Source organism: Armigeres subalbatus, chromosome 2 (assembly GCF_024139115.2).
Source record: "Armigeres subalbatus isolate Guangzhou_Male chromosome 2, GZ_Asu_2, whole genome shotgun sequence".
In the NCBI taxonomy this organism is placed as follows: domain Eukaryota; kingdom Metazoa; phylum Arthropoda; class Insecta; order Diptera; family Culicidae; genus Armigeres; species Armigeres subalbatus.
Window position 1 is genome coordinate 222,765,147 of NC_085140.1, and position 11,786 is coordinate 222,776,932.

The 11,786-nt window shown below is 40.2% G+C and overlaps 2 protein-coding genes across 2 annotated transcripts; both read left to right on the plus strand.

Moving 5' to 3' along the window:
* Positions 1 to 1,278: 1,278 nt before the first annotated feature.
* Positions 1,279 to 2,581, plus strand: LOC134209576 (protocadherin-like wing polarity protein stan). The gene has a single exon (XM_062685573.1). The coding sequence runs from the start codon at positions 1,298 to 1,300 to the stop codon at positions 2,579 to 2,581; it is 1,284 nt and encodes a 427-aa protein (XP_062541557.1). The 5' UTR covers positions 1,279 to 1,297.
* Positions 2,582 to 3,639: 1,058 nt separating this feature from the next.
* LOC134211734 (protocadherin-like wing polarity protein stan) lies at positions 3,640 to 9,453 on the plus strand. Its single transcript, XM_062688902.1, is given in 9 exon segments — positions 3,640 to 4,385; positions 5,679 to 5,865; positions 5,868 to 5,898; positions 5,954 to 6,490; positions 6,549 to 6,681; positions 6,684 to 6,914; positions 6,986 to 7,055; positions 8,171 to 8,903; positions 8,975 to 9,453. Coding segments are annotated over 9 exon segments (2,667 nt in total). The 5' UTR covers positions 3,640 to 3,674; the 3' UTR covers positions 9,009 to 9,453.
* Positions 9,454 to 11,786: the final 2,333 nt, after the last annotated feature.

An 11,786-nucleotide genomic window follows, 5' to 3' on the forward strand; every position in this document is an offset into this window, starting at 1 on the left:
AACACCAAATATACCAGCAACAACAACAACAACAGGAAACACAACTACCGAATCCTGACAGCCAATTTGAGTTAGATCCGATGAGACCACCCATCGTCCGTCTGACTCAGCAATCCACCGAAGGAGACGGCCGTTTCCTTAAAGCCAGACTACGTGACCCGAGGATTATGAAGGTTGTCCGGTTGTTTTTGGCATACATGAAGGACCAGTCTGCTAATGTATGCGTCGAGGGAATGACTCCAACGAGCATCAGGATGCTCCTTGCATCTGAAGGACTGCCGACTTTACCAGAACATCTACATCAAATATTCATCCAAGTACATCAGTAATACGGAATTGGGCCAGCAGAAGCTGCAGCTGATCTACAGTCATACCGACAATACCTGTCCAGCGAGCGGACACATCGCCTGCAGCAACTACGGGAGAGCACAACGAGGTACCACTCTCCTTCCCCCGGAAATTTTCGCAAGTAAGGACGCCTTCTTCGGCTGAAGAAAATAGCACTATCTTATCGACCAACGGGGTAAATATTTTAACAACTTTCTCATACGCTTAATGCCCCTCATAGTCCGTCGTATACTAAAACATGCGAACTAATATCGCGATCGTTCTCTAGGAGTTCGTTCCTTACATTCACAAGTCTGAAACAACGGCACAGATTCAACATTAAGATAAGCTTCGCTACAGTACGTGAAAACGGACTTCTTCTATATAACGGAAGATATAACGAGCAACACGATTTCATTGCGTTAGAGATAATTAACGGAAAAGTAACATTTTCTTTCTCACTTGGGGACAAAATTGAATCGGTTGTTGTCGATCAAGATAAACGAGTGTCTGATGGAAATTGGCATATGGTGGAAGTGAATTATTTCAACCGTTCCGTCACCTTATCTATAGATAACTGTGACATTGCATTGGCGCTAGCAAGTCTAGGACAGCGTTGGAATTGTGCTAATCAGACTACAATGATGTTGGATCGACGATGTGCATCACTAACTGAATCATGTCACCGATTTTTGGATCTTACTGGACCTCTACAGGTCGGTGGACTACCGAGAATTCCAGCACATTTTCAAATACAATCTCATGATTTTATCGGATGCATTGCGGATCTTTACATCGACCATCGGTATGTAGATTTGAATTCATTTATCGCCGACAATGGAACAATCGCAGGGTGTCCACAAAAATCATCTTCATGCGCATCTGAGCCATGTTTCAATGGTGGAACTTGCCGCGAAGGATGGGGCGAAGGATGGGAATGTGATTGTCCGGATGGATATACGGGAAACGCATGTCAAGAATCGGTTACATTACCTTGGCGTTTCAACGGAGATGGAATTCTAAGCTTCAATCCATTACTTCGCCCGATACAATTACCGTGGCTTACTGCCCTTTCAATCAGAACTCGCCAAAAGATGCTTTCCTGATGCAAACACAAGTAGGTCAAAATAGTTCGGTGATTGTTTCTTTGCGGAATGGTGTGCTGTATTACACGTATAATTCTGAACCAATGTTTCTTGCCGGAACTAATCTAGCAGACGGAAAATGGCATAGGATAGAAATCAAGTGGTTGGGAACAGAAGTATCGCTGTCTGTGGACTATGGCCAACGAGCCGGTTTGCTGCCAATGACTCAAAAAATACAAGGCATGTACGTCGGCAGAATAGTGATCGGAGGTTCAGAGAGCAGCATTTCTGGATATGGTGACTACGGTTTCTACGAAGGTTGCATACAAGATGTTCGTGTAGGAGGAACTCAGTCGGTTCTTAATCGTCCAACCATCCGAGAAAATGTGATTGATGGATGTACGTCAAATGCCAAATGTCCAGATAGCTGCCCGGAACATTCAAACTGTGTCATTAGTTGGGACGAGGCACATTGTGAGTGCATCCACGGCTATGTTGGAGAAAACTGTTTACCTATATGTACGGCCAAACCCTGCTCCGACAATGGGCAGTGCCGTGCTGATATGACAACTAAAAAGGGTTATCGTTGTCAATGCAATAGCACTGCTAATTCTGGTGACTATTGTGAAATCACAACTCAACAACCATGCCCTGCCGGATGGTGGGGAGAACGAGGATGTGGACCTTGCAAGTGTAATTTGAAGCAAGGTTATCATCCCGATTGTAACAAATTAACTGGCCAATGCTACTGTCGTGAGAACCATTATCAAATGGAAAACGACACATCTTGTCTTCCTTGCGAATGTTATGCCGTAGGGTCATATGGAAAATCTTGTACAAACTCTGGTCAATGTGAGTGCCGAGAAGGAGTGATAGGAAGGCGTTGTGATTCGTGCTCTAATCCATATGCAGAAGTAACTCTGAACGGATGTGAGGTAGTGTATGATGCTTGTCCCAAATCATTTTCCGCTGGAGTATGGTGGCCAAGAACAACTTTTGGTGAAATGGCTGTGGAAAATTGTCCGTTACCCGCTAGAGGTAAAGGAGTTAGAAAATGCGATATAGAGCAGGAGGATGGGGCCAACCAGACATGTTTAATTGCACATCCGAAAAATTCTTGGATCTTCGAAAGCAGCTATCTCAGATTGAAACTGAAGGACTTGAATTAAATACATTTATATCAGTTAAAATTGCTGCTAGTTTACAGAGTGCTACTACTAGTTTCAGACATGTAAAAGAAGATAGCCAAAATTCATTCCGGACATTTGCATTCGAATCATCATTTTCGTCGAAAAACTCTCTGTGGCAGCAGAATGATTTCGAATTCGATTATTTGTATGATATGCAGAATACGATGCAGACGAAATTGTATGGTGCTGACATTCTGATAACTGAAAGGCTGTTGCAAGAATTGATCAATTACGAATCCAGACAAAACGGTTTGAATCTGTCCCACAGTCAAGATAAACATTATATTAAGAATCTTGTAGAAAGTGCCGGAGTCATTTTGGACGCTCAATACATGAATGAATGGAAAAGAGTGATTGATTTTACCCAAAGAGGCCCCAATGATTTGGTTGAAGCGTTCAACAAATATATGCTCATACTGGGTCGCTCACAGCATGATACTTACACGAATCCGTTTGAAATAGTGCACGACAATATGGCTTATGGGCTAGATATTGTTACTGCGGAGTCATTATTCGGATTTGAGCCACAATTGCTGACTGGATACCATAGGAATAGTAAATCCAATATGTATACTACCGAAAGTGTTATATTGCCAGATACCAGTTTGTTTCTGCAACACACATCTAAGCAGAAATATCCTCTGATATCGTTCCCAAAATACAACAATTACATCCAAGATAAGACAAAATTCGATCGATATAGCAAAATACTGATTCCGCTGGATATGTTAGGAATTACACAGCCCGACAAAAATGAAGTCATCAATTCAATAAGTGATTATAGAGCAATCGTTGGATATGCACAGTACAAGGATGCAGGAGCACTTTTCCCATTAAATTTCGATGAAACTATCACCCGCAGATGGGGTGTGGATGTACAAATAGCAAGCCCTGTCCTAACGCTCAACATACTTGTACCTAATATAGATAGAAAAGGTTTCGAGAATCCTACAAACGAGCTTCCAGGTTCTTCGGACAAATCGTCCACGAAAGATTCCGAAGTGTTTGCAACCCCCATCCATGAACATTCCAATGAAAAGTTATCTAATGAAATAAAATTTCGATTCATGATATGAGTGATCATGATAATTTGGAAACCTTGGACGAGCACCCAGAAATTATAATGAGCATTGATGAAAATCCATTCGAAACCTCTAATCCTCCGGATACAGTAGTTTTATCTTCCGGTACCGCTAATAACGAAGCAACATACGGAATTGACGAAACGGTATACACTAAAATAAGGAAGCGTAGTGTTTCCAAATTACAGTCCGATACTTCGATTCTTGATAAACCGATTGAATACAGACCATTGGGCAGTCCTCATCTACCTCAACCGATAAAATTACAAATGTGGTTGCATATACCAAGAAATTGGTTTGGGCCTCGATCGAATCCTCAGTGTGTGCGCTGGAACGCTCACGTAAACCTATGGACCCGGCTAGGCTGTCAAACCGACATTCCCGATTATGAATCATTAGCTACAAATGAAAGCGTCTTCATCAATTGCACCTGCAGTCAAATATCCAGCTATGCCGTATTAGTGGACGTAATTGATCCAGAAATCATTCCTGAACCATCACTGTTGGTACAAATTACATCGTTTTCGGCGTTCCTGATCTCACTACCGGTGCTGTTCTCCGTCATTATTTCCCTAGCGCTTTTGCGTGGCCTGCAAACAAACTCGAATACCATCCATCAGAATTTGCTGTTTTGTATTTTTTATCGCCGAGATGCTATTTTCGTCGGAATCCAAGCACGGAAAGAATTGGTCGACAACGAGGTAAATATATGTTGAACTAATTTTAGTACCCATTTAATGCTCAAATCGTACTGCGGGAAAATATTTAACATAAGACTGCTTTTCAGGGTGGCATATTTGAAAGAATCACCCAATGTAATTCCATACCGTTTTTCCCAAACGGTACTCTACAGAATGACCTATTTTCCAGTATATAAAGTATAATATGGCAAGTGGTATTTTGGGTATTTTTTTCTGTGCTCATCCAACATCAAAGGCTTATACAGCAACCGTTCGCTAACTGGGCTAAAACACCAGTCCAGTTAACGAACGCCGCTTTTTAACTGGGCTGACGAGGGAATTCGCGATGCATTGTTGTGATCGTGTTTTACATTAAGCTTAAAGAATATTCCATTCAGAATCCCCTCGTCACCGAGTCTTGTTGTTGTTTTTGACGGATAACTGCTTTTTAACTGGGCTTTGGCCCAGTTAGCGAACGCCCAGTTAAAAAACAGTCCAGTTAAAAGGCGCCGAGTTAGCGAACTGTTGCTGTACTGTGTTTATGTATTTCTTAAATTCCGACCCCTAGCTTAGGCTAGTTCGCCGACTGGCTGGCTTGCAATATCTCGATCACTCGGCGTATGTGAAGGAAACTTCGACAGTTCCGGTGGTGAATAACGTCCGCACTGGCGGTGCCCTACATACCCAAAGCGCTTTCTTCTTCTTCGAGTGCCGAGGTCAGTCCGACGATCCCGGTAGGCCCCGACGACCTGAGGCCAAACCCTGCTCACTGCGCTGGATATCGACGCTTAATCGCTGATCTATCTACGCTTCAGCTCCGACAGTATTTGCGTAATTACTCTACTTATCGCATTCCATGTGTCTTCTTCGTGACACATTCGCTCTGCGATGTTGACCGAGAATACCACGTGATCTGGAGTCTCATCTACGTTGATAAACGCCGGGAAAAATGGCGATGACGCATGGTTACACCGGTGCAGATATTGGCGGAAACAGGACAGGAACACTGTGTAACGTAAAATTTCACCTGTCCATGCTCTCTGCTCACCCACATTAACATATTGGGGATAACCCGGTGGGTCCACCTTCCACTATCCGCATTGTATCCTCCGATGGCAATCTACATCCGCGGAATCACTTTTAGTTGCTGGGTAGGGAGGAGAATCGTGGAAGAAGTTGGGAATCGATATCAATAGACGGTCAAGAAACAGCTGCTCCAATACTGTGTGTGATCCCATGAAATTGCAGTCGAGTGATATATTTTACCGTGGTACGTCATGGAACTCTTTTTAAATATTGTCATGTCTTTCCCAGTTCTCATGCAAGTTGGTTGCGATAGTGCTACATTACGCTTGGCTAGCGTCATTCGCGTGGACTACAGTAGACTGTGTGCATTTGTATCGTATGTTGACAGAAATGCGCGATATTAACCATGGTCCCATGGGTTTCTATTACACGCTTGGATATGGCGCACCGGCACTTCTGGTAGGACTTTCTGTAGGGTGCGCGTCCATGAATATGGAAATAATATGTTGTATGTATATATTATGTTTTGAGTAGCTTTCTATTCTCATTCTGCTCTTTTTCAGTTGCTGGTTATCGGTATACGAGTCTGTAATATGGTGGTTAGTAGGACCAATCGTTATTATGTCGGTTTTGAATCTTCTGATACTGTTCCTGTCAGTGAAGGCTGCTTTCACGATAAAGGACCATGTTCTAGGATTTGGAAATCTTCGAACGCTGCTGTGGCTTTCTGTAGTGTCATTACCTTTAATGGGTATTATGTGGGTTCTTGCAGTGTTAGCCGCATCCGAAAGTTCGCAAACGTTAAAAGTTTTGCTTTCAGTAGTTGTAATCATACATGCGTTTTTTTCCATAATTGGGTACTGCATAATAAATAAGCGTGTGCGAGAAAATCTCCACAGAACATTGTTGAGATGCCTAGGAAGAAAAGTTCCTCTGCTTGATTCATCTTTAGCAGTCAGCAGTAGCTCTCAAAACATTGGACAAACTCCAAAAACTCCTGGATTTGCAAGCCAATACGAGACTGCACGAAGGAATATAGGAATTAGCACTTCCAGCACGACATCCAGAAGTACAGCCAAAACTAGTTCCAGCCCATATAGGTTTGCTATACTTAAGTTTATTGAAAAGATAAGTTTGAATATTAATTTATTTTCACAGGAGTGATGGACAATTTCAACACACATCGACGTCCACATCGAATTATAATTCTAACAGCGACGGGGTGCCTTCTTACATGCGTGGTTACGATGGAAAGGGAATGCGAAAATCAAAGAATCCAACGACGGTTCCCCGCACGCCAGGAAAGGACGACGTCATAGACGAGATTCAGATTCTGGAAGCGAAACAGATGGCAGAAGTTTGGAACTAGCATCCAGTCATTCGAGTGATGATGAAGAATCCCGTGTAGGTCGTAATAGTAGCACACATCGCAGTTCTGGTGTCTGCTCCACTGGATATCTCCCAAATATTACCGAACATGTAGTCACTACGCCACCAGAACTGCATGTTGTGCAGAGCCCTCAGGTATGTATCAAATCATTATTAAAGAATTATAAAATATGAATTAAAAAAAATAAATCGTTTTCCTGTTTTAGCTTTTTCCTAATGTCAATGCAACACGATGGTCGAGTCAAGTTCCAGAATCGTACTTGATTGCAACTAACGGTAATTATCATTCTCATCTTATCACTTTTGGACACGCATAGCAATATAGTATTATCAGGAATTTCAACTGAAGAAATCTCCAAAAATGTTATATTTTTCGGTATACAACTGTCCCGATAAGCAATATTTACCGGAATTTCCATAAAGCCACGAAAGGCTGGAAAAGTAGAAATCTTGCATAAGGCTAACATAACAACAATTTTGATATGGAATTTTCATTGTTTTTGTCTGTACAGCACAAGAAATTTGGTGGCAGCATAGTCCTTTTCATAAGTACAATCAAAGGAAATTAATTACTATGTCTGAAACTCGATTTGTGCAATTGCACAATATGTGCAAGATTTAGTTCGAAAATGTACTGCATGGTAACCACTTCCTTCGGTGGAGTTGCTTTCCCTACCAAGCTACGAATGATCTCCGTCGTTCTCCGCAGCTTAGGAGGCTACTGATGAGATCGAATCTCCAACACCAGGCACATAGTCGAACTCTCGAATTATATTTTTAAAACCATCTCTTTTTCACGCATTGTTTTGTACAATGCCAACCGAGTAGGATGAGTAGGATCTCAATAATTATCAAATAACCCTGCTCGCAGAGCAAGATTACTTTTGACATAATTTTGCTCGTTTTTTTGTCAACAAATGGGCAAGAGAGGGATGGGAAGAACTTCGAGCTACTTCGAGCTGCTCATTGGACAGCACTAATATCGAATCATTTTGCTTCGTTGTCTTACTGGAATTGCTGGGTAGCACCAGCCAATCTTATTACCGGGTGATTTTTTAATTTTTGAACTGTCACTTTTAAGTTTAATTCTCCAAATGAGACAGACCCTAAGTATACGTAAAGGCTATATGATCACTACAAAACCAAACTTTTAATAAAAGGCTCGGAGACCCATAATATTATATGCCAATCGACTCATCTCGATGAATTGAGGTGATGTCTGTTATGTGTATGTACGTATGGGTGTATGTGTACTATATTTTGGTGGTTAATGAAAATTGGCCAAATTGGACCATCACCGCTAGGTGGATTGATCAGGGTTTTGCCTTATTAAACAGAAATTAGTTCAGTTCTATTATTGAAATGACTTAGACATACATTCTTCTCTTCAGCTGGTCGTTGGTCGCAAGATACTGGATCCGATAATGAGGCACATCCTCATAACTCTGGAATACAAAACATTCTACCGAATCCCGATTTAACGGATACATCATATTTACATCAAACTCGAATGAACATGCCACCTTCAATACTAGAAAATATCCAAGAAGGTTATAATTTCTCTAACCAAGATTTAAGACATAAAAAGTACAATGATCAAGGAAACGACACGTATGCAGATAGTTACAGAGATTACGAAGGAAATCATCAGCATGACACAATGCCTTATGTTACCGGTGGGGACTTAAATCACTTATCCGGTTCAACACAAGTTATCAACCATATGCGTTCGTACAACCATGAAAGCCCTTATGCTCTCAAAGAATCTCTATACGATAGATCTAGAACTCTTGGTTACAAGGCTGAATCTCAGTATATGTCGAAAGAGCGAATATCTTCAGATTTGTACAGTCCTAGATCAGATGCACATGGGTCCTTCAAATCCAGTGTTCAATCTTTATTGAAGAACGACTATCAACGTCACAAACAAGGTGCTGATTCGGACCGTATGTCGGAAGGTTCCGACAAAAACCCATACAACTTTCCTTACACCGCAGAAGAAGATCATTCAAGCCACACAACTACGAGATCGAACGATGGAACCAATCATGCAATGCACCGGTTCAACAACTCTTCTACAATTCAACCAATGGCGCCTTTGACTAATATAAACGATAATAACGAGTAAGTATCAATCTTCAATGTCCTCTCGTCTACTTTCTATGAACAACTTTATATAATTTCCTACTAAACAGATGGTGTTGGGAACGGCTAAAAAGCCTGGAATAAACTATACGTTGAAATATCATCGAAAACAAAGTAAGGTTTGAATTTGCATGGAATTGTAACATGATTTTACATTATACTTTTTTTTTTAATTGTATGCCTTATTTATTTCATTGTAACATTCACCTCATCTTACCTATTTTGAAACATTGACACAGATATTATAATAGTTTTTTTTTTCCTGGTCGGGTATGCCACTGCCACTGCTGTGCCACGTAGATCTATTGTAGTATTCCCCGTATCCTTAGTGTATAAGCGCTGTTTGAATTACTCCATTATTATTGATAAGCAATGCAGTATCGGTTTCGATACAGTTCTTGTTCTCAAGAGCATCATGACAAGGTCCCGCTATTTAAATCCTTCACAGAGAGCTCATGTTTAAAGTGTATTAGATGGTGTTGTGTAATGAAATACAATATTTAAATTGGCAAAATCTATTGTAAGACCAGTTATTAGTACTATATCATTTAATTCCACCAAGTTGTAATCTTTACAGATATGAGTTTTCGACTTCGACCTCAACTGTAAGGCCGTCTTTGGTGTCTCGTTCTTGAAAAGTCGAGTGAAGTACGAGACCCTGAAGACGATCTTACAGTTGATGTCGAACGTATCTGTAAAGATTACAACGTGGTAGAATTAAATAAAGCTTGTACGGATCAGGCAATTGTTGAAAAGGTTAATGTAATAATTATTAGTATAAGATGAAATACGACTCTGTACAGCTGGATGCGGCGAGTGAGCCTTAAATAAACGAAATAATTAAAAAAGAAGTAGTTGCTTTAATGCTTTCGTGTAGGAATAACACAATACAAAATCAAACAGCATGCACTAACTTCTATCCTACTCGAGTAGATATATAGGCTAGATGTACCAGTTAAGGCTATAGCATCAGTTGTCGCACTAGTGCTTTATATGTCAAATGGCCAATCAAATCACCGCAAACCAAGTTCATATCGATAAAGCATATTCATATGATACGATAACACCTTTGATTTCCACCAAAACAAGCAAAGCATAATTTAAAAAAATGATTTTGTTTAATTTTTGACGTCCTTTGCACCAGTTGTCGCACTAGTGGTCCCAATTTGGCCATTCCCATAAGAAAACAATGGGATTTGCCAAGTAAGGAACCAAAACTAAGAATAGTGCCATGACTGGTGCATGCGTTCCTATTATGGATTAATCAATTTTGAGGATAATAACGAATTTCATTGTGGTTTTCACAGCTGTTCTAAGGAGCAGGAAGTAAAACTTTTCGCTTCATATATAAAGTCCACCCACATTTCTTTTTCTTATTGTTTTTTAAATAGTTGTTCTTATGTATGGCGACAATTGGTACACCCACCCTATATATCATATATCCATACAGTATTACAGTGTTTTCCTTTTTCTTTTTGTTTTTCTTAGCGGACCGAACGATGATGACGAAACAACTGTGTAAGAGTTCAATTAATCTTATCAGTTTTCTCAAATGAACCGTCACTTAATACATAAAATTTCTCAGGATGGTCAAGGTGGCGTGCTAGTAAAAATGAAACGAATTCTGAATATTGTAATGAGCGTATGACTCAATGTATGTGTTTTTACATATATTAATTGAATAAATTGTAATCGCGGCTCGATGTAGAAGGAATTAACTACAAAGGAGTACCTACTTCGTTTAGACAAAAGAGTGAATAACATACTATTACAATTCCCCGCAGCAAGAGATGTGTCGTCAAATTATCCAAATAACATGTTACAGGCCCTAGGTGTGAACATAGTGTAGTACATTATCGTTCTACACATCTATCGAAACAAGATTTCGCTAATTTTATCTTTCCGTCCATTTTTATTAGTGCTGCTGCCCACGTAGCGTTTTTTCAAGCTACGTGCACGCCGCGACCACGCAAGGTACTCAACATGCGATGTTTGTTCCTAAATTATTCGAAATACATGCGAAAGTGCAATGGTTGTTACGTCAAACAAACATGGGACAAATATGCGTATGACGGCAGTATACGTGTGCATTACTCCATTTGATACTGGGTACCTTGCGTAGAAGCGGCGTGCACGGAGCCTAAAAAACCGCTACGTGGACATCGGCCCTTAATGAGATGAGTGCGTTACTTCTGCGTGAAAGTTAAACGCGTTTTACAATGATATGGAAATGCTAATATCATCTACCAAACTTAGACGTACATCATTTGTGACGATATACTCGCTCGAACTTCCTTCTACCAAGCTTCCTTATAAAGCTTCCTCTTCATTGGGAAGCTTGACGGAAAAAAGGTGTGCGATTTATATCAAAGTCATTAAAAACGAAACTATCAAATCTGTACTTTCGCCTCTAATTTTTTTTTTCTACCGTTTCGCCACTATTTCTATTATGAAATTTTTTGTCTAAGTTTGGAAGATGGAGCATTTCCAGGCCATTCTTGCAAGCAAAATATGTTTCGATAGTGCAACAGGGATTTTTCATCTATAATTCATTACTTCTATTAAAGGGTTAACCCAGACCAAAGCTTCTTTATGAGAAGTAGAATATCGAGGGTCGAGTGCACGAAAATGAAATATTTCATAACTTAACTAAATAGATATTATTTAAGCTACGTCATGAGACCATATTCTCAGTACATAAATACTGATCGAAGCATTTCCTCGTTTAGTAAGATGAACGGTACAAATAACTGTAGGTATGCACTAAAAGATTCTTTGCATCGATCTTGACTTATTTGAAAGAAAATGTTGGATGCAATTTATAGTGTTGCTCCATGAATATATGATGCCACGATGTTTTAA